This window comes from Pristis pectinata, chromosome 15 (assembly GCF_009764475.1).
Source record: "Pristis pectinata isolate sPriPec2 chromosome 15, sPriPec2.1.pri, whole genome shotgun sequence".
In the NCBI taxonomy this organism is placed as follows: domain Eukaryota; kingdom Metazoa; phylum Chordata; class Chondrichthyes; order Rhinopristiformes; family Pristidae; genus Pristis; species Pristis pectinata.
The window spans coordinates 20,418,967-20,442,793 of NC_067419.1; the positions used below are offsets into that span (position 1 = coordinate 20,418,967).

General features: G+C 38.5%; 2 protein-coding genes across 3 annotated transcripts in view; one reads left to right on the top strand and one right to left on the bottom strand.

Annotated features, from left to right (window-relative positions):
• LOC127578359 (polyglutamylase complex subunit TTLL1-like) overlaps positions 1-20,358 on the top strand; it is a 30,161-nt gene extending 9,803 nt beyond the window's left edge. Inside the window, exons 3-9 of the mRNA XM_052030298.1 lie at positions 10,479-10,659; positions 12,030-12,164; positions 14,142-14,250; positions 15,145-15,288; positions 17,210-17,296; positions 18,319-18,482; positions 19,402-20,358. Coding sequence (XP_051886258.1) covers positions 10,479-10,659; positions 12,030-12,164; positions 14,142-14,250; positions 15,145-15,288; positions 17,210-17,296; positions 18,319-18,482; positions 19,402-19,528 — 947 coding nt within the window. The 3' untranslated portion in view covers positions 19,529-20,358. The remainder of the gene's footprint in view (positions 1-10,478; positions 10,660-12,029; positions 12,165-14,141; positions 14,251-15,144; positions 15,289-17,209; positions 17,297-18,318; positions 18,483-19,401) is intronic.
• Positions 1-23,827, bottom strand: part of LOC127578361 (bcl-2 homologous antagonist/killer-like) — an 81,561-nt gene that overhangs the window by 57,453 nt on the left and 281 nt on the right. The window contains exons 2-3 of one of the 2 annotated variants that reach the window (XM_052030302.1): positions 23,065-23,156; positions 22,867-22,974 (exon numbers count right to left, since the gene is read on the bottom strand). The gene's annotated coding sequence lies outside the window, so the exon portion shown is untranslated. The remainder of the gene's footprint in view (positions 1-22,866; positions 22,975-23,064; positions 23,157-23,827) is intronic. The other variant, XM_052030303.1, reaches the window with a different exon arrangement.

The following is a 23,827-nucleotide window of genomic DNA, read 5'->3' on the forward strand; positions in this document are numbered from 1 at the left end:
CTTAATTCCACCCATACGGACTCTAGAGATGATCCTTCTACAACATCCATCTTTTCCACAGCCGTAACAGTGTCCCTGACCAGTATCGCCACCCCTCCTCCTCTTCTCCCCCCTTCCCTATCCCTCTTAAAACACCGAAAACCAGGAATATTCAATATCCACTCCTCTCCTGACGTCAGCCACGTCTCAGTAATAGCCACAATATCATAGTCCCCCATATTTATCCAAGCCCTCAGTTCATCCCCCTTATTCCTGACACTTCTTGCATTTAAGTAAACACACTTCAGTCCATCTACCTTAATACTTTTATAGCCTGTATTCTGCTTCTCCTTCCCCAAAGCCTCTCTACCTGTTTGATCTAACTTTTCCCCATTCCCTTCTTCCTCTGACCTACTCCTCCGGTTCCCTTCCCCCTCACAAACTAGTTTAAACCCTCCCGAACCACCCTAGCAAATCTCGCCGCAAGGATATTGGCCCCCTTCTGGTTCGGGTGTAACCTGTCCTCTCTGTACAGGTCCCACCTTCCCGAGAAGAGATCCCAATGATCCAGAAATCTAAAACCCTCCCTCCTGCACCAGCTTCTCAGCCACGCATTTATCTGCCGCCACCTCCTATTCCTGCCTTCACTATCACGTGGCACTGGCAGCAATCCCGAGATTGCTACCCTTGAGGTCCTGTTCCTCAATTTTCTGCCTAGCTCCCTGAACTCACTCTTCAGGACCTCATCCCCCTTCCTACCTCTGTCGTTGGTGCCAACATGGACCACAACTTCTGGCTGCTCTCCCTTCCACTCAAGAATCCTGTGGACCCGATCGGTGACATCCCGGACCCTGGCACCTGGGAGGCAACATACCATTCGGGATTCATGCTCACTGCCACAGAACCTCCTGTCTGTTTCCCTATCGAGTCCCCTATCACTACCGCATGTCTCTTTCCCACCCTTCCCTTCTGAGCAGCAGTACCAGTCCCAGTGCCAGAGACCTGGTAACTGCAGCTAGGCCCCTGCAGGTCATCCCCCTCAACAGCTTCCAAGGCAGAAAACTTGTTACTGAGGGGAACAGCCTCCGGGGTTCCCTGCTCTGTCTGCCTGCCTGACTTCTTCTTCTTCTTCCTCTTCCTTCCCCTGACAGTCACCATTCTATCTGCCTCCTGAACTTCAGATGTACCTGCTCTAAGGGGGGTGACTGTCACCTGATGGACCGTGTCTACATAACTCTCTCCCTCCCTTATGCTGCGCAGTGTTTGTAGCTGCGACTCCAGCTCATCAACTCTGAGCCGAAGTTCATCCATCCTCAAGCACTTACTGCAGATGTGGCCATTTTGGACCGCAGCAAGGTCCACGAGTTCCCACATCAAACAGCTGCAGCACACCACCATGTCCTCCATCTGACTACCTTTCTTTTTTCCCTAGTTAGTCCCACCTACAAATCTATAATGAACAACAGGTAAACCTTGCCTTTACCTACCTACCAGCTACTTACCCTCTTTGCCCCTTCATGCTGAAGCCCCTTGAGCCAAAGCCCAGAACACTCTGCTGCCACTCACTCCGCTGCCCGCTCCGACACTGCCCACTCTATAGGCTGTTTGCTTTTTAAGCTGCCCGCGCCGTGCCTGCGCAGTCCAGCTCCCACTCGACTAGTTAGAAAAAACTTATAAAAATCTAACCCTTACACTAAAAACCCTAACAAAAACTAACCCTTACACTTAAAAACCCTAATAAAAGTGATAAACCGAGAAAACACTTAGCTGCTCCGAAGTCCTCCGAACCGAAGCCCGAGTCCTCCGAAGTTTTTTTTCTCTCCTTTTTAAGCTGCCCGCGCCGCGCCTGCGCAGTCCAGCCCCCACTTGACTAGTTAGAAAAAACTTATAAAAATCTAACACTTACACTAAGTATTAATCAAATATTAATCAAGTAAGTATTTACATTTTTAAAATTTTGAAATCTGAAATAAAAACAGAAGATGATGGAAACAGAAGGTCTGACAACACATCTGAAGAGAGAAACAGAGTTAGTTTCAGGGCAATGTCCCTAAATAAAAAAAAACTTGTTTTGAGGGGACTAGCTGATTTTTTTGATGGACGTCTTTGGACTTTCCTCTTGTTAGCTTGTGTGCAGCCTGTGTTTTTAATTACCTCTCATTGTTCATTAACTCATCCCAAATTGTTCACCAAAAATAAGAAAACATTACCATTGCAGATAAATATGCCTACAGCATTGAAACGATAATATGTACTAGAATTTGTGTGACGTTTATAACAAAGAACAAGGATGCATCCACCCTTATTCAAATCACTCAAATAGCTTCACTCCCAACTGCCATACTTAACTGAGCCTTGATTAGCAATACATACCACAAATTGCACATAATCATGTAATTAACGTGAGCTGAATTCTTGCAGGTTCCACATCTCTCTTGGGCACTCCTAGGCCTCATGCACTACCTCCTGCAATTCCCTCACTATTCTCACCTTTCAAGATAACATAAAAATCTAATTACAACAGGTCTGCTACTGAAGGCCTAATGGTGAATAGAACAAGTAATTGTTTGAAGGAATCATTATATATTGTGCTAGAAAAATTGATATAGGTGTCCAATACACACTGCAATCTGACAGTTGGTTGGTTGTGCAGCGATTTCTCTCAGAATTGGTTCTATCTAGGAAAGCCAGAGAAAATAGTTCAGTTGGTTCATACCACTGACCCATCACCACTGTTTCTATTCAAACATGTATGTGCAGGATAAGAACTCATAAGTCAACCGATGCCAAAGCCTAAGCTTACCAAGTCCAGTGTCAAGTTAATTGGAGATGTATATAATCTTATTTATACTTCACATAATATGTGGTGTTCCTTCCCCACAAGATGTACTCAAAACCTAAGGACCAAAGCAAAGCAGACAGGATCATGCTGTAGTGTGTGAAGTAATTGCCTAACAATACAGAACAAACAATAGATTTAAAATTCTCAGAGAAATGAAAAGTGAAGAACTTGGATGTGATTATGCCTTTCCTCTGAACCAGGAATTAGAAATATTATAGGTTAGTCCAACTAAATAACATAACTGGCATGAGTAAACTTGCAGTGCTGTGGAAGTCTTTGAGAAAATTGTGGTTCTATATTCCCTGCAAATTTTCTCCTGAAAACTTCCTAAATGTGTTGGTGTATGGTTCCTGGGCACAGCACACTTAATTGTCATCCATCATTAGTGAGTTTTAGCAGCAGTGAATTGCCTTGCAAAATCACTGCTAGTTATAAATGTACATATTTCTGGCAGAGGTACTACATAGTGATTCTGTGTGAGGATGTTCATTTCTCCCAGTCTTGGCTCAGCACCTTGCTTAGTTTCACAACAGGCAGTGCATGTCTCTGAAATGGGTCATTGTAGATCGATTGTTACAATTCTGACAAACATAATGTTTGACAAATTATCCTAAATTGGGCTGATCAAGTGAATAATTCAATACAAAGCTATATGGAATCAATTTACTGTTAATTATCAGTTAAACAGAGTTTGCATAATCAATATTGTCTCTGTGAATATATGAATTAGGAGCAGCAATGGGCCATTTGGCACCTCGAGTCTGTTCTGTCATTCAATAAAGCCATGGCTGATCTAATTGTAACCTAAATTCTGCTTTCCTGCCTAGGTGTGATAACTTTTCATCCACTTGTTTATCAGTAATCTATCTACTTCTGCCTTCAAAACTCACCCAAGCTGCTCAAACAGTTTCCCCCAAACCCAAACCTCTACCACCAATGAGGACAAGGGCAGCAGTTGCGAACACTATCATCTTCAGGATCTCCTCCAAGTTGCACACCATCCTGATTTGGAAGAGTATCGCTGGTCCTTCAATGTCACTAAGTCTATATCTGAGAAATCCCTCTCCACTAGCACTGTAGGACTACTTTCTCCAGAAGGGCAGTCGTGATTCAAGAAGGCAGATCACCACCTTCTCAAGGGCAATTAGGAATGAGCAATAAATGCTGGTATTGCCAGTGATGCCCTGATCTCTTAGTTTTACGTTCTCCCATAAGAGGAAACATTCTCTCCATGTCCACTGTGTCAAGACTCCTTGGGATTTTATATGTCAATCAAGTCACCTTTCACTCTTCTAAACTCCAGCAGATAATGTAGCAAGTCCAACCTTTCTCATAAGATTACCCACCCATTTCATGTATCAGTCTACTAAACCTTCTCTGAACTGCTTCCAATGCACTACATCCTTCCTTAAGTAAAGAGACCAATACTGTACTCCAGGTGTGGTCTTACCATTGCGACTGGCTTCTCTCTAAGTTGTGGACTTGTACTTTGTTGGAAAACTTAAGTTCTTGTTAGTACTATCTCAAAAAATTGCTCCTCTTCAAGTTTACCTGTTGGATTTTAGATAAATCATTAACGCTTGTGACGTGGCAATATTTAGTTCCTTTCCTCAGAGTGAAGTTCTCCATCTAGTGGCTTCATTAGGAACTAACTGAATTTACCAACCAGAAATTTGAGATAAGCTGTTGCTGATTGGATACTAAGCTATTGTGATCTACCAAACCCCAGTATGGTGATCTGGAACTACCTGCCATAATACTGTAGGAAGTAGAACCAATGATCTCATAGCAGACTGGCAATATTTAGCATTAAAAATAATGACCTAGTTTTGCAGTCAGAAGCCAAGTAACTACATTTGCTGCTGACATTGAAGAAGCTGCCCATGAAGGTCTAACTAACTTTATGGCTTGGGTTTCCTTTTCCATCTTCAAATGTTGTATGGCAACAGTTCAAGGGACCTTGTGAACAGCAGCACTAATGTCATTAAGCATGCTGAGCAGCCCAGCACATTGAGAAATTTTGACAGTAAAGCTAGGGGGAACAACTTTAGCTATTGTATCCATTAATGTATAGAATGTGATTGTCACTGACAAGGATAGCATTTGTTGTCCATCCTGAAAAAGGTGCTGGTAAACTGCTGCGCTCCATCTATTGAAGACCCTCCCAAAGAGGAAGATCCAGATTTTGACTCACTGCTGATGAAAATGTAACAATTTTAACATCCAATATATTCTTATTATTTTTATCTGAGGTAATTTCAATCCATGTACATAAGATTTTAATGCCAGAGAGTATGCTAGGCAGTAAAAATGATGTTGTATTTCACTAAAATCTCACATATCCCTTGTAATAAAGCATAACATGTTCAAAATATTTTACAGCTAGAATAGTTTGCAATTACCTGAAACTTTAGTTATGCCATATCATGATGAGTTCCATCATGTGCACCAAATGTTTCCTAATTACATCTATTATCCTTTCTCAGCACCTTGGGCAATTAAATTCAGTACCTGATTCTTGTGCAATAGAACTGGTATGTAGCCTTGTATTCTGGAGAGCTGGTACCTGTGGCATTCTATTGCCCTATAATATTGCCTGCATTTTGTCATCTTCAGTGATCATGTGCAAAACCTTCCTCTAAATTAGCTTCTAACATTTGAAAGGTGTCAATATCTGAACTGGCACACACCAGAGCAAGGGATGGTGCATCTTCTTGCTACACTGTTGTCCTCTTCCTCCACTGGCTGAAGGGTGTCAACATTTTCAGCAATTAAAAGGAACGAGGTTACCTCTGTGTTCTGAGGGAGAATAGAGATAAAAGAAATGGATTGTCTAAAATCTCTACACTTTGTTATAGAGAATGTGTGTAAAGAAGAGAAATTAGAAGAAACAAAGATGTAAAGAAAGTGAGCAAGTTTGGTCAGGGTGAGACCAGCGACTGAGATCAGTGCCATCAGTATTCACCACCACCACACTGTCCCTTCCTGTGACTGTCACAATACATTCTCAAGGGGAAATTTTTTTTGCAGATCAACCTTTTCTTCTTTGCTTCTGGCCTCTTGATTAAATATTTCAAGAGAAATAAACTTTATATTTAATAATTTGCCTTTTGAAGCAGTACAAATTTTAACTGATAAAACTCAACAGATGAATTATTTGCACTGATTTTTATAACTGCTGTTAATCTTTGGGGCTATCTTTTCCAAATTAACACAGTTATCCCACAATAGCTTCCTTCAACATTATCATGTGCCTAACAGTTCAGATTTATTGTGATTGCATATGCCGAAATAAATTTAAATTATGATTTTCACATTTTTTAGTTACAATACCTAGTTACTCAAATTCCAATGTGGTTTATATCTTATAAATCGAAGATTTAGGAAAGTCTTCACACTTTGTTAAACTAACATTTTTATTGCATTTATCACGTTTCATAAAGGGCTATATCCACAGTTTATAATGTAGATATTTGATCTGTTATCTTGTAAGAAGATATAGGTACAGGGTGAAACGTTCTAGTCCGGCACCCTTGGGACCTGACTGGTACCGCACAACAGAAAATACCAGATCAAAGAAATAGTCCCTGATCATCTTCCTCTGAGCAGGAGAACTGTTCTTTTTAAGTATAGGCTCTCTCTGGGTTACATAAGAGTTCTAAGAACAGTTTGTAACCTGAAGTCACAAATGCTGCCGGTTGAGAACTCTGTAGTTTAATTAGCGGTAGATTAGTACAGCTCTTAGTTAATTTTAGATCTTTGTTAGGATTAGTTAATTTTGTCTCAGGTGCATACTTTAATATAGTAGCCTAGGCACTTTATAGTCCATGATTTTCTTGCTTGTATTTTTGTGATAGTTTTAATTGATGATCCTTGATCGCTACTTCACAAACTTTTGCATCCCTGAAGTGTACTTAATGAACTTGTGATGTGTGTTCTCTACAGTTTTAATGTCCTTTTTGTTAAGTAGAACCTAAAACTATGCACATACGCCAAATGTGACCTAATCATGCAAATTAGTAATTCACATAAGGATTCCCAGCTCTTTTTAGAGATAACAATAATTGGAACTGCCAGAAAAGATTTACCTGGAAACTACAAAAAAGGGAAATAAAACAAAGAGCTTGGGAAAAAGATTTCACATATATTAGATAGGCTGCATCATACATTGATACTAATCCCTTACTTTTGAATTTTCCTGAAATACTATAAATTATTTAAATATTAAAATGCAGAACATTGGATATTAATGAATAAAAAGTTTCATCATTTTTAATTGAAATTGATTTTACTTATCATCTGTCAATCTAACTTTGACATATTTTTGGTTTGCAGAAGATTTTACAAGTGTATCTACAATTAAACAAAGTTTAAGAAGTCATTTTCAGACTTGATACCCTTCCAACTAGCAAAATTGAACTTTGCTGGCATGTCTTATTCTAGTCATTTTGTGTGTCTTTATGTGTGTCTTGTCTTCATTGTCTCATGTGATGTCATGCTTTCATGGAAGTTAAGAAAACAGAAATCAGTCTCCTTTTGCCCCCTGAGTTTTACTGCAAGATTTCCAGTGGTTAGTGGGCTGTGATTAGCTCAATGAATGGTAAACAGTATTCACTTATTGTGGACTGCAAAATCTAACTTTTTTTGTGAAGAGCTGAATTCTGTAAATATTCTAGCTCACTGTAATGAAATAAAATAGTACTGCGAAATTTCAGTTTTCTCAATAAAGCACCCAAACATGGCACATCCCACCACTCCTCCAAATATAACAGTCTTCATAACTTATAATTTGTGCTGTGCAACTACTAATTTAGCATAAAAAAAACCCCCGGATCTTTTAATATACGTTAGAGTTTAAATCTGTTTAGTATATACATTAGTGAAAATATTTTAATATCAAATAGTGCTCTCAATTTTCCTGAATGTACATGCATCAAGGAAATATCCTTGGTATTAATTTTTTTAAACTGATTTTAAGTTGATCACCATTTCAGTGCCTAGTAACTGCAGTTAGTTACAGACAAAATTATATTTCTTTGTACAAAAGAAATCTCTGGCCACTTAAGGAATCTTAAGTATTTATGAACAACTGCTTGTTTCATTTGTTTTGAAAAGGGCTTTCACCTTTTTGATCAGAATCAGATTTATTATCACTGACTTAGATGATGTGAAATTTGTTGCTTTGCAGCAGCAGTACAGTGCAAAGACATAAAATTATTAAAAATTACAAATGAGGTAGTTTTCATGGACCTTTCAGAAATCTGATGGTGGAAGGGAAGAAGCTGTTTCTGAATCATTGAGTGTGGATCTTCAGGCTCCTGTACCTTCTCCCCGATGGTAGTAATGAGAAGAGGGCATGTCCTGGATGGTGAGGGTCCTTAGTGATGGATGCTGCCTTCTTGAGGCACCGCCTCTTGAAGATACCCTTGACGGTGGGGATTTTATTTGATGTCATGAACAAGTTATTAAATTTAAATATGCCAATGTTGTTTCAATGGTATTTTGTTCAGATTATTTTTGTCTTTACTTTTATCTTTTGTTCATTTAACATTTCAATTGATGCAAGGAGCTTTCGACCACCTTCGGCCATGCATTCTACACATTTAACTGGGATTTTTACTGGCAAATGTGATCTCTCATGGAGTATCCAAATAAGCTCACTAGCAACAGAGCTCACCAGATAGTGATTAAGAGCAAACATCCAAGCAATTTATATTCTCTTCTAGCACAATAACTATAACTTCAATTACAAGTTTTTCGCGGCTATCTTGGTTGTGTCATGTACCAGCGACAGAAGAAACACACCGAGTCATGTATAAGTGTTAGAAACTATTTTATTAATAACTACTTATGATAAGAAAAATAAAAGTAAAGATGTTAGAAGTAAAAGTGTTAGATCTTAAACATTAACCCCAAAAACTAAACTTGAAGTGTGTGTGTGGCAAATTCCCAAACTCCAAGTACAGGAATAGTTCTCAAAGTTCAGTTCAGCAAGCCGTAAGGTGAAACGTGAGCAAAGGCTTCTGCAAAACCACCGTTGATTGAAGAGAAGATGTAGAGAGGAAATAGGGAGAAGTTATGAAATCCAAATGTTTCACGATGGAACCCATACGACACCTCAGTCACTGATGATCTCCATTGCTTTGTTCCGAAGTATGTGCCACCCTGAAAAGCATTCGAGATGTGGCTGTCCACACAAATACCTGTTTCCTTCTACAGGTTAACGACTAAGTGGACTCCACTGGATTATTCCAAAAATCCATACGTGGATTGTAGTGACAGACACAGTTATTGTTTTTCATCCATCAATACAGAGACCAGCAGGCAGTGTGTCTCTCTCCCTCTCTCTTCTCTGACTCTGACCGAACCAAAACGTCAGCAAGTCCTTACCTCCTATTGTTGTCGTAATCACACCACACACGCACACACACACACTACTGTACTATGCCTTAAAGGGACACTCACCAATAGTAACCTAATCCGTAACAGTTGATACCAACTAGCAGACAGACAATGGATTGAAACATGGATCTCCACTTTCATACATTGCAGTTTATCTATGGAACTACTGTAGATTTATGCCAGTGGTGTCAATTAAAGATTTGTCTTAAAATCTACTGTATTCTATCATAAACATAGCCATAGCTTAAGCAAACAGAGAAATATAAATAGATTGTGACTGGGTAAAAAGTTGGCAAATGGAATATAATGTAAGAAAAAGTGAAGTTGCTCATTTTGAACAAAAAGATAAAATATCATTTAATGAAGAAAAACTGCAGAAAACTGCAGCACAGAGGGATTTCAGGGTACTCATACATGAAAAACAGAAAGCTTGCACATAAGTGCACCAGGTTACAGGGAAGGTTAATGGAATGCTGGCACTTAATTCAGGGGGTGTTAGAATTATAAAAGTAGGGAATTCTTACTATTTCTGCACCAGGCACTAGTGAGCCCATATCAAGAGTATGCAAACAGTTTTGTTTCCCAGTTTAAAGAAAAATATCATTTCATTGGAGGCGGTTCAAATAAGGTTCACTATGATGATCCCAAGTATGGAGAGATTGTCCTATGAGGAAAAGTTAAACAGGTTAGGACTCGACTCATTGGTGTTTAGAAGAATGAGAGATGACACACTGGGGTTTAGAAGAATGAGAGATGATTCATAGGGGACTAGACAGGGTAAACGTTTCCTCTCATGGAAGAGTCTAGAAACAGGGGGTGTGGTCTGAGAATAAGGGGGCTGAGATGAGGAAGAATTTCTTCTCTCAGAGAGTTGTGAATCTTTGGAAGAGGGCTTGTGCCGGGAGCTGTGGGGGCAGAGTACATGTGTATATTTAAAGCTGAGATAGAAAGATTTCTAATCAGTAAGGGAATCAAGGGTTAAGGGGAAAAGGCAGAAGTGTGGACGAGGAATGACAGAGCAGCTATGATCCTACTGAAAGGTGGAGGAAGCCCAGGGGCCTGAATGGCTACTTCTGTTCCTACTTCTTGTGGTAATGGTCTTATGAATTTCTGTCTTGCTCAGGACCAACATCTACCAAAGCTTTCACCAATAAGTTAGACATTATTCTACAAAGTTATAAGTGTTAATTGTAATATACTCAATTTTCATTGAAATACAAGTTGGATTCTTCAAGAACTTTTTTTGTTTGTAAAGATTTTATTCCAGTTACATTTATGCTGCCGGCAGACTATAATATGTTTGTGGAAGAATTTAGGAGGAATCCATGCAGCACCTGGATCATGAAGCCATGCGGGAAGGCTCAGGGGAAAGGAATATTCCTTATCAACAAACTCTCACAAATCAAGAAATGGTCTCGTGATAATAAACCCTCTAAGTGAGTACAGAAACACAGAACTCCATTTTTACTATGCTCCTATTAGTAGAAGGCACAAATCAACACAATTCAATAGATTACCAATGCTGCAGAACGAACCAAAAGGAATTTATTGGCTACACAGGTTCTTAGAAGACTTTAGTGATCACCTCAGCATAAGATGAGAGTACTTCATGAGAAGGCACAATAGGAAAACTGAGTCTAATAATTATATGGTAGCATCTTCTTCTTCTTCTCAGGCAGTCCCTTGGGATTGTTAAGGCAGTGGGCTAATATCCATAGTGGCTTAGTCACTAGCTAAGTCAGTATTCAAAGGTCTAGACTATCGAGCTGTTGAAGTGAGTTCAAATCTCACCACAGTACCTGGAAAAATTAAATTCATGTAACTAAATATAAAAGTTAGCAATACTAATGATGCCATTAAAACCTGTGAATTATCATAAAAGCCCCATCTAATTCAGCAATATATCATTCGAGGAAGGAAATCTATGATCATTCTGTGGTCTGGCCAATGGTATGGGACCTATGACGATATGATTGACTCTGCTGTTGAAATGGCTCAGCAGCAATTAGAGGATAAATGCCAACAATACCCTCAATCCACACATGAATAAAAAAAATCCACATAAAGGTTTACGTCCACTGATTTCTGATCATATTGGAAAGATTCAAGCTATTATTTTTGTGCATTTCATAATTACAATTTTCCTGCAATTCCTAACATAAATACATTTTGGTTGTTTTTTTGTTCCCTCTGCCACATCAAACTAAACATACTTCAACTCTAATCCCAAAAGAACTAAGGCCAGAGAAAGGAACAGAAGATCACAGAGGGTGAACTAAAAAGAGACTTGCGGACCTGTGTAAATTGCTTCTCCCAATTTACCTTATCGAAAACTCTAATAGCTTTGAAGCAGTCCAATACGTTTCTTGTAATTTGCTTTGTTCTTATGAAAGAAGTCCCTGTTTCTCCTCACATCAAGAGGCACTCAACCCTGACATCAGTTGAGTGAATCTCTTCCAGATCTTCTCAACAAATATGACATCCTTTAAGTAGAATGTCCATAATAGTACACAATGGCTCTAATATTCCTCTGTTACATGGTACACCTGTAATTTGGTGCCAGTAATTTGGCTGTAAATGCACGTTGAAAGGAATGTAACCACTTTAAAGACCAACAGTTGGAGAAAAAAATTAGCTGGACATACCAAACGTCCATTGGATCTCAGTACAAAAATATCAGACTTATCTTTTTGCCCATCATCTCATTGATGCATGTCTCCTCAAACTTTCATGTTCAAGGGAATGCCAAATGTATGGCCTACCACCAGCCTAAAGGTTCCACTAATGATTTTAATTCCTTTTGCAGCTTTCTGACAGCCTCTTCCAAGGAAACTTATGTCATTTCCCTCTACATAGACAGTCCACTACTAATTGCTGGGAAGAAGTTTGACCTTCGTTTTTATGTGCTGGTGACCTCATTTCGTCCATTAAAATGTTATCTGTAAGCACAACAAATCTTAATAATCAATCACTTTATTTTCAATTAATGGTACACAGTGTTATAGACTTTGAGGTATGTTTGCATCTACTGTAGATGCAGCTTTTGAACATAGAAGCCATTGGAAGCTGAACTTAGATAAATCTGAGCAGCAGATTTCTAACAATGTAGAGGCAGAAGTAATCTTGGGCATAGAAACTGCTGGGTCATTCTGACTCTGTGCCATCCTGTCACCAGCAGAAACTGAGGTAAGTTTAGAAACTTAACCTTAATGTGGAACTCTTGTGGGCCAGAAAGGGTGAGAGTACTCCCCAGGTTCTACAAGGTTCTCTGGGGTCTCAATAACCTGGTTTTTTCTGTTTTCCACACCCCAATTGGCATTAGCTCTTCCCTTGTAATGGATTTCCTGTAACAACATTCCCATCATGTTTGGGCAGGAGGTAGAATCATAAAAAAAATGGGATCCCAGTGGTTACATTATGTGATGCTCACCTTCTTCAGAACTACCAAGTGCATTATCTGAACCTTCCACTTCATCGCCATACCATGTTAAGATTGACTCCAATATACATCTCACAAAACTGAAAAATCCTTCTTATGAGTCACTTTAGCTGCTCCAATACATATTGAAGTAGCTGAATGTGAAGAGAGCCCCAGGACAAGGTGGCCTGTGTGTTCTCTTGATAAAGAATAACAAATGATACAGGAAATTCCAACTAAGAAGAAATAAAAAAATAAGTTAAGCAAAGTAATTTCTTTTTCCATCATATGAGGTAGCATTTCAGTGTAATTGTCAAATTCTTTTCTATGCAACCCTCTTCTGTAGTCTACATTGAAAACATGACCCTTATACTATTTCTAATTCATTACTTTACAAACTCTACAGGCCTTAAAAGATAACAAACTTTGGTGTCTGCTATTTGCTGGGTTATGATTTATCTCATCTCTTCTAGTATCATGCATTTTTCTCTTTAAGTCACTCAATGTGGAAACATTTATTTGTGGCTTAAGCTGGGTAAAATTTGAACTCTTTCTCATGCCCCTTCATCGGTTAGATATCCCTCCATTGACAAATATAATGCAAAGATCATCAGTTGGCCCTGGCTAGATCCTGAACTCAGCATTGCCCATCCTTGAGCAGGGAGCAGACCAAAGGTTGTTGCCTGATCTGTTTGCTACCACAGTTGCTGGTCCTAGGTATTGCAGTGTAGTCCCCTTTCACCATGTCAGCTCTTGACTGGGTGCCACGGGTACAGAGTTATTTTAGAATCTTTCAAATAGTCCATTACCCCTTCGCCCCCGCAGGAAGCTGATCAGTTCCTCTAATACTCTTGCTTACCCCATGTTGCATGCAGTAGTGTGACCATTTGAAGGGTATCTGGCATACTTTGTTTGCTGATTCCTACTTCTTTGGCTGGCCACAACTCTCTGGATGTCTAGTTATGGTATTCCAGTGAGGGTGTACAATCCATTAACACTCATTGTGTTAAGGCAATTGGTGATAAATTCTACAGCTGTTAGTTCGCACAGAGTCATTTTTTTTTAACAAAGGGTGTTTGCAGAAGTTCAAATCCTGGTTGGATGTTCCCCCTTTTTTAAATTTGCAAGCTTTTAAATAGTGTTGTTTTGGGCACTGGCTTTTCATTTCATTCTCTCAATGGCTCTTATCAGAATGTGTGAAGTCCACAGTTACTCTGAGCCATCCTGTGTCTGTGCACTGAGTGAGATGGATGCTATCCAGCTGATATTTGAATTCAAAATGGGGCAGGAATGCAAAACTACTGGAACTTAGCACTTGTCAACTTTCACCAGGTATTGTTTTCATATTTTCTAAATGACAAACACCTAAGATCAGAGGATGGATTCATCTTTTGAATAACAAGCTGAGTTAAAGCTTTAAAGTGGTACAAAAATCTTTTTGTCTCCTCTGGATTCTTGGATTGAAAGCAAACTTTTCCTAAAAGATGCTATATTTTATAGGTATAAGCTGGGCTTCTGCCGATTCTGCACAGTGAAATACACTCAAAATACCAATGAACTGGACAACATGTTTGTGCATCTTACAAATGTTGCCATACAAAAACATGGGGTAAGACTTGGTTACAACAGAGAATTCACTGGGTTAGTCATTTAAGGTTATTTGTGCCAATGGATGTTTTGATGCAGGCCAATCTCAGGACTGTTATATTAAAAAAAAATTGGATTCTCCAGAGAGCTCAGCAAAACTTGTACATTATACTGTTCCTTCTATGTTTTGCTACTAGACTATAAAGCAAGAGTGAGTGGAGAGTAAAAGATAATCTTACACCTGTGATTCCCCACAGAATAAGCTCTTGAACTAGCAAACACAGCCTTCAAAGTTGTCATTTAACTTCAATTTGTCAAAGTTGTAAACTTTGCCCTGCCTAGCATGCCTCTACCTGGACATGCTACTCTTCAGAAATAATGTGTTCCTTTTACTTTTTTGTTTGTGAAACCAGCTGCATGTACACAAGGAATTGAGATACATCATTTAAAAAAAAATGAGTTCTTGGTTTCTTCTCCCAATCTCTGATCTGTTTAAAATCACATCTATTAGCTAAAAACATTGTTTAAACCTATATCGATACTAAGTTAGTCAGCCCAAGTGCAAAATCCTTTGGAAAAGATATTGCATTATTTGTGGGGAAATTTGTGCTAGTGAAAGTGCAAGATCTGCCAGATAACAGATGATTTTCCATTTTTTTGCTCTGATGCACGATATAACACTGATGAGATGAAACATCAAGTTCCCTCACACTATTTTAACACTACCTTCAAAAGATCATCCTTGAGTCACAGTGAATGAGCCTTTTCCCATACCATCATCATTGACCGCTCTGAATACAGTTGTTAATTTAGGGTCAATTACCTACAAATCACAAGCAATTTATTGTTCATATTAAATTCATAACCATTTGGAATTATTTTGAGCACTAACGGAAAACTTAAAATACTTTTGAAGGATGACTACAACCCCATTCATGGTGGGAAGTGGACTGTGGCAAATCTGAAACTCTATTTGGAGAGCACACGCGGAAAGAAAGTCACTGATAAACTGTTTGATGAAATTCACTGGATGATTGTACATTCTCTCAAAGCTGTAGCTGTGAGTATAACTGTGATATTTAGTTATTACTTACGAGTGGAATAAGAGAGCTGCAAAATGAAACATTAAAAAGCAGTCTGGCACATAAACAAATCTCTTGGAGAGACTTTAAAGTCCCTCCACTCCAATTTATTTTTATTTATTCACTTTTCAGGGTTTAGTTATTGTTGGCAAGGCCAGCATTTATTGCTCATGTCTAATTCACCTCAGGAACATGGTGCTGAGCCTTCTTCTTGAACAACTGCAGACCTTCTGATGAAGGTATACACTCAGTGGTGTTGAAAAGCGTGTTCAAGGACTTAGCCCAGTCATGGTGCAAAAACAATGATGTATTTCCAAGTTAGAATGGTGTATGGCTTAGAAGGAAACATGCACGTGATGGTGTTCTCTTATGGCTGAAGCTGCTTTAGTTCTTGGTGATGGAGCTTTGTGAAGTGCTATTGGAGTAGCCTAGGTGATCAACTGCAGTACAATTTGTAATTGGTGCACACTGTCACCATTGTCCACCTATGGCACAGAAAATGAATATGCAGGGTGGTGCGTGGGGTGCCAAGCAAATGGGATGCTTTGAATGGGATGGTGTTGATAGGCCAATTTCAATCAGATTGGATATGAAAATTAAAAAAAAATCTGAATTCAGCCCATCAAATCCTGGTTTAAACAGGACTAGGCACGTAACCAACCTACTCCCTTGGATGGTTTGGTCATTTAAATAGTACAACAAGGCTTTGTGCCTCAGACTCTTATCTACTTTCTTGGTTTAACCATGACCAGCTGGGTTTCTCAGACCTCAAAAAAACCAGGTAAAAGTAAATATCTTTTCAATGATGTTTGTGGGCCACGAGAAAGAGAATTACTTCTCTCTGCTTCCTCCTCCCTGGTGGTCATACCCTACCCCAACCCGCAGGACCACTGATCCTCCCTTGTCCAGAGGATTGTTGAGCACCCATCAGGATCTCTGCCTCACCAACATGCAGAAAGTAAACATGCAGATACAGCAAGCAAATGCAAATCAAAAAAACCGCAGATGCTGGAACAAATCTGAATAAAAAACAGAAAATGCTGGAAACATTCAGCAGGACAGGCAGCATCTGCAGAAAGAGAAGCAGAGTTAATGTTTCAGGTTGAAGACCCTTTGTCAGAACTGGGAAAGAGCAAAAACAAGTACAGTAAACAATTAAGAAAGAAATGTATATGTTGGTCATTATTACAAAGGTTTTTAAGCAGAGAGATGAGGAAGATTTATTGAAATTATATCATAGAAGGAATATTACGTTCCCTTTTTGTCTTTTTACATGAAGTACATTTTACTTACCTTTAAGCCAGTGCAGTGTAGATTCGGCAGATTGTGTAGACATATCTTCTCTGAGAATTGTAGATCAGAGTGTTGTTCCCTGTGAAGCCTGGGTGGATAAGATCTTGGCTGTTGTGGCTTGTATATTAATCTGTTAATAAATTTCTAGCCTAACATGTCCTAATTTTTACAATTTTGGAGTCTTGTGTGCATGGTGATACTTTACTGCATCTTGTTCAAAATTTTGAGGCCTTGCTTTACATAACAAAACCATACCGAGGCAGGAATTGAATGTAATCATTTACATGTCTGCAGCAAAAAATTATTTGCATTAATAATTGTATGCCATCTTGAAAAGTACTTCTTGTTATATTTTTAAATAAGCAGATTTAACAAAGAAAATATATTAATTCAAAAGCTTTTAAATGACTTTCAGTGTTTCTGAAGAAGATTGCTTGTTTCTAATCAAAAGGACTGTGACGTATCTGGTACAATAGTGATTTAATAGTCCACTTAATAAGCATGCGTAAAGTCAAAAATTATCTTCTGTGTTAATTAATTCAACAATTGTTTCTTCATTTCAATGTTGTTGCAGATTCTAAGCAAAATTTCTTCTATCTTTTGCAGCCAGTAATGACGAATGACAAACACTGCTTTGAATGTTATGGGTATGACATTATCATTGATAGCAAATTAAAGCCTTGGCTCATTGAGGTAATTGGTACTTTATAACTGAAGATTTAGATTTATGTAACTGCTATTATTAATTGCTAAGTGAATTTTAGAAAAAATATGCTAATATAGTATTATACATTATGGAATAAAACAAAACACGGATCTGGTCCACTATTGGAACTACAGTGAATCACGTGGTTGGCCTCTGTTCTCAATCTTATTGGAGCATCTTTTACTAGGGAGTACTTTTTTGAGCATTCTTTGGGGTAAAGCATCAGAAAAGCACTGATGGAAGACAACTTTTTAGGCAACCTGTGTCACCAAACATTTGATTGGTCTTTTTTTTTAAACAAGGGTTTGAAATGCATGCAGTTGGCAGAGTTTTAGTGGAGGTCAAGGATAATACATGTAGACTCCACTTCTGTTGTTCTATACTGTGTTCATTCTGACCTCCATTTACTCAGCATTAGAAATGAACAGGTGAGTCTCTCCCTTTGAGCCTTTCCACTGATATTATAAGCCCTATTTTGGGTAGATGGAGATAGTTACAAACAGGTTGTGCTTTGGACTGGAATTTCACAAATTCAGATCCTGATAACTTTCCAGTCCCTCTGCTGTGCTTCTACACAGATTATGCTTTTTGTATCACTTGAGCTATGGAAATTCAAAAGTATACGTATGAAGTATATAAATTAAGTATAATGAAATGTTAGGATTTCAGAACCGGCATTTATCGTTGAAGTATTGAATTGAGTCACTGTCTGTCTATTCAGGTGAATATAAAAGATCCTTTGGTTATTTTAGGGAAAAGGACATCATCACATTCCAAAGAATAGTGACCAAAATGCAGCATGTATCTCATTGTTCATGTGACTGTTCATACATGAATCATTAACTTCAAAAGCAGGAGAAAAAAAGTCAGTTTATAAACATGAAGGAAAGGTTTTCACTGTTAATAACGGAGATACTGAAATGGTGTAATTATTAGTAGTTTCCTGCAGGATAAGTCTATTTGTTTCAATTATTTCCATTTTTGTAAAAATCATTTGTCCTTCATACAGGTAAATGCTTCTCCTTCACTGGCATCCAGCACTGCTAATGACCGAATCATGAAATATAATCTCATCAATGACACGTTGAATGTTGTAGTACCGAATGGTGATGTCTCGGCTTGGAAGTTCAACAAAACTCCTGCAAAAGATGCTCTTGGAAATTACCTTATCCTGTAAGTTATAAGCTAAACTCTGGGTTTTCCTCATATAAAGTCAATGAAATAAATAGTCAAAAGAATTTCCAGAGGAATTACTGGGTAACCTCAGTTATATAACTTGAGACATAGCATGAAAATACAAGCCCACTGCTATTTCTTCTTTATTTTCTGTTCTCTATACATGACAAGAGTATTACCTGCCTTGCTAGCTTTTGTGGCAAGCATTCACATAAAAATGCTGTATTTTATGTTGCAAACAGGTGAAGCAAGATTTGATTATTTTTAGCATATTGTTCTTACCATGTGGAAGGAGGTCATTCAACCCATTGAGTCCATGTGCTTCATAGAGCAACTCCATCAATCCTATTTCCCCACTTATTTTCACACAAACTATTCTCTCTCACATGTCCATCAACTCCACCCTGATTTTCCTACCACCCACCTACACCACGAGATAGCCAGGAGCGACATTTACACCCAGTGCATTTAATGTAGGAAAAAGCCCCCGGTACTTCACAGGAACATTGCCAAAGGAAAATTGATATTCAGCCACACAGGGCAAATGAGCAAAGATTGGACAAGGAGTTTTAAGAAACATTTTTTAGACTCTCATAGACACAACAGAAACATAAGCATGCCCCGTCTACCCATAGCTGCATGGAAACAGGACTCTCCAACATTTCATTAAAGATTTTAGTCTTAGAAATTATTCAGTGGCTCTTGAAGATCCAAAGAGAAAGATTCATGTCTTATTATCATTTAAAAATTTTCACCTTATCAAGTTTACCTTCTGTGATAATTCAGAATTGCAGCCAATAATGGAATCTATTGCTCATAATCACATCACACCCAATGCAGATTAGAAAAAGATAAAATCACTGTTCAATCTTCATTCCAAATAAATAGCTTCCTTGTTTTTATGCCTCATTGTCAGCTGTGATGAAGAGATAGCAATGAGTGATGGAGCTGACCGTGAATCAAGAAATCGTCTGGGTCAGTCTGGTTCAAAAGGTGGAAGACCAAAAGATTTTGGACGAGCTACCATCACAACTTGGAAATGATGCCCGAATAAGGAAGAAGTTCTTTGATAGCAGCAACTGAACTAAAACATCACTGTCCACATCCTTCATGAGCAAATTGTTCTGGTGGCCCAGTTAATGATGAAGAAAGAATTTGTTATTGGCAATTTGCTTGCTTTTACTTATTAGAAGAAAATAGGACAAACATTATAGGGACACAATTTCTCTTACGATGCATGCCATTTGAATTATATTTTGTATACATTCCTCTGCAGAGAGCTTCATATAAAGTCCAGGCTCAAGCATTTTTTTTTACTCCTGAGCCTCATTTGAATCACCTATCAGGTTCCCAGAATTAGCAGGAGTAATATTTTAACTGGCAAGCAGAAGTTGTTGAACTGGAGACACTTAGTATGAAAACAACTGCTGGTGTAATAACACTCGGGGCTAGGCTCCCTGATTTCAGCCAGACCAGATATGATTGCATTCTGATGACAATAAATGTATAAAAGCCCATGCAACTAATTCTTACTTTGTGATAAGATATATTGTGTAAGGAGGGAAGGTTTTGTGGGTGGGTGATGTTGGGAATGCAATATAAGTTCCTACACACTATTCCTGTCCGGCTGATAAGATGGGGGAGGGGGACAGTCTAAAATTGATCACTTTGTAAGTGCCAAAGATATTTTTTTTTCTTATAGCTTTTCCTGATAGTGAGGGGGTCATACCACATGCGATAGTGGAAAAGAGACTGCTATTATAAAACTGAACTGTTGCAATAAAATACAGTCTGTATGGGAACTAACACAAAGTCATATGGTCAGCACTCACAAAATATGACTGATAATAATCATAATGTCCTTAAAAACCAGAATATCAACATATATGATCTGGGTCATTGTTTTCCAGAATGAATATTATTTGGTTTAATTCATATATTTCCTAATTCATTTCAGTTTTGATCTCCAATTAGCTTAGACTTCAACATTGGTAGTAATAAGAGGGTTTTACATTGTAATTAGTTAGAATGGCATGAAAATCCAATTATTGTAATAAATCTGTGTTTATTTATAAGTAGAAGAAAATGTGTTTATTTTTTACGCAAAATGATTGCTTGACTATCCCAGAAGACTTGATTTTGATCAATCTCATTGTTGGATCCTTGGATTTATAAATGTCACTGTTGCTGATCACAAATATCATTTTAAGTCATTCCATGATGCTAACATTTTACTTAAAATGTCAATACAATGGAATTGCAATGGAGCAATATTTATAAATTAAAAGAACATAAACTACAGATAAAGGGCTAAGGAGGGAGCAAGGCTTGACTTCAGTCTTTGAAGTGCTTTCTTTATGTTAAAGAAACTACAATCTGATCAACTAATAAATTGTCAATTACAAAGCAGAATAAACCAGCCAACTTACCATATTTATTTTAATAAATATAATCATATCATTACTTAGTCTGCTCAATCTTTTAATTCAACAAAATGAAGAGAAGTAGAAAATAATATAAATATACCTAAACATACAGCCTGTTGAGAAAGGCTGCAGGGAATAATGGAGTGCCTAGTGGATAGGGGAAGCAAAATTGTTGGTTTTCACCCTTTTACACTTGTTTTATCATCCCCTTTTATCTTTTAATCTCTGCTGCTTTATATCCTATTGAAAACCTTTCCTTCTGTTCCTTCCCTTCAGTTCTCTTATTCATTCTCTATTTTCTTTGCATCTTAAATCTTGTTTTATCTCCAACTATTCCTAGTCCTGTTGAAAGGTCATTCACTTGAAACATCAACTCTGATTCCCTCTCTAATTTTATTTATTACTCTTTGTTGTTTCCTTTCTTTGTTAAGAATCAAGTTTTTGTTAGATGTGCCCTCTAAAAGGGAGCACTTTTAAAATAAGTTATTTTTGAGTTGATTATATTGGAACAACCCTTAATAATTAATCAAATGAAGCATCTGCAGAAAGAATACATTTTCTTGGTGTTGTATTTTACTCCTATGTGAGCTTCTAACTACTTTTCTGTGCTGTTTCTTTGATACCCACTGTAGTCTAATCTGTTTTAATTCATTTGTTGCTAAAACACACATCTATGTCTTTGTTAAGTTGAGGCTTAACCATCCCAATCAAATTCTAGTAAACCTCCTGTCCTACATTCTCTATAACATTAAGCTCATCCAAAACTCTGCTGCATGTATTTTAACTCAGACTAAGACTTGTCCACCTATTACTCATGCCTTTGCTGACCTACATTGGTTTCCACTGAAGAAACATATTAATTTTAAAATTCATATCCTTATCTTAAAATCCTTCCAAAACCATTTTTCACCATCTGATCTCTTCCAGCCACTGTGAGATATCTGAGATCCACCAATTCTGGTCTTTTGATCATCCACAACTACAAGCCAATAGTTGCATATCTTCCAAGATAAAGGTCTGAGATTCTACCCATCCCACCAAACCTGTCCCCTTCCTTCTCTTCCAAACAATACTTACAGTTATTTCATACTAATATTTCATTATGCAGTTTAGTATTAAATTTTGTTTGTTATGTTCTTGAGAAACAACTTAGGATGTTTTTTATTGCTCTGTAGGCTCTGTGTCAGTGGAAAGTGTTACAATTCAGCTACTGATTTCCACAACAGGACCAAGGCCAATATCCTAACAACGGGTTTTGCTCGTGCTTTTGGGAAGGGTTTATTCTAGCTGTGCAGGAGGGTGAGAATCTGAGTGGAGAGTCAGGAGGGAGGAAAGCAAAGTATGAAGTGGAAATTAGAAATGTAGCAAGCAAAATAAATAAACAGTGGAAAAAAAGGCAAATAACAAATAACATGAAATTTAAAAAAATGTTAAAAGGCCAAATTTAAAGGTGCTACACATCTATATAGAGATATATATATATATATATCTATAGACGCTGCATCTGCAATAAGGTGAATGAATTAATGACATAAGTTGTTATAAATGGATATAATTTGAATGCCATTTCTGAAATGTGGCTGCAGGTGACCAAAGCTGGAAATTAAATGACTATTCAACATTTGGGATGTAAAGACAAAATAAAAAAGGTGAGGTATTTCTGTTTATAAAGGATCATATCAGTGCTCTAGTTAGAAAGAATCTTGGCTCGGAAAATAATGGTAGGTAATTAGAATCAGATTGGTTGGAGCTAAGAAGCATCAGGAGAGCAACAGAGTTAACACTTCAGGTCCAAGATCCTTTGTCAGAATTGTGATAGAGAGAAAACAAGTTAGTTTTCATATCAGGGAAGGTGGGGGAGGGATGGGTAGGACAAATATATCTCTGATAGACTGAATGAGTTGAGTTGACAGTGGCAATCAGATTATGCTTCTTTGTCTATATCCTTAACTTACCCAATGCAGTTGACCTCAGAATGTTAACTCTCATTCTATTTTCACAGACGGTCCTTGACATGCTGAGCACTTCTAGAATTTTCTATATTTACTTCAAACTTTCAGTATCTGTAATTTTTAAAAAAAAAATTTCATTTGCAATTAACTTGGACCTTGGTAAGACAATACCTTAAGTATTGCGTGCAGTTTTGATCTTACCTAAAAGGCATGCAGGAAGATTCACCAGACTGGCTCCTTAATGGCATATATGTCAATATGAGGTGAGATTGAATAGGCCAGGCATCTATTCCCTTGAGTTTACAAGAATGAAAAAAGTCATAGAAAGCTCAGCATGGTGGATAATGGGTAGGATGCTTCTCCTGGCTGAGGAGTGTGGAACCAGAGATCACAGTCTCACTCACAGGAAGGCGAATATTTGGAATTCTCTATCCTGCGGGCTGTAGAGATACACTCATTGATAAGACCTTTCTAAAAAAAACCTGAGACCACGGATACCCCAGGTATTCCAGGATTCAAGGGACACTTAGAAGTGACTGGGGGAGGGGAGGGGAGGGGGAAGAGAGAGTGGGGGGAGTGGGGGAGGGGAGGGGAGTGGGGAAGGGTGTGGGGGAGAGGAGGGGAGTGGGGGAGGGGAATGGGGAGACGAGGGGAGTGGGGGAGGGGAATGGGGAGACGAGGGGGTGTGGGGGAGACAAGGGGAAAGGGAGAGTGAGGGTGGGATGGCGGAGGGGAGGGGGTGTGGGGGAGAGGAGGTGAGGGGAGTGATGGGGGTGAGGGAGTGGGGGAGGGGTGAAGGAGAGGAGTGGAGTGGGGGAGGGGTGGGGGAGAGGGGGAGTGAGGGTGGTATGGCGGAGGGGGTGTGGGGGAGGGGTAAGGGGTGGGGGAGAGGAGTGGGGAGTGGGAGAGGGGTAGGGGTGGGGGAGGGAAGAGGGGGGAGTGAGGGTGGGATGGGGGAGTGAGG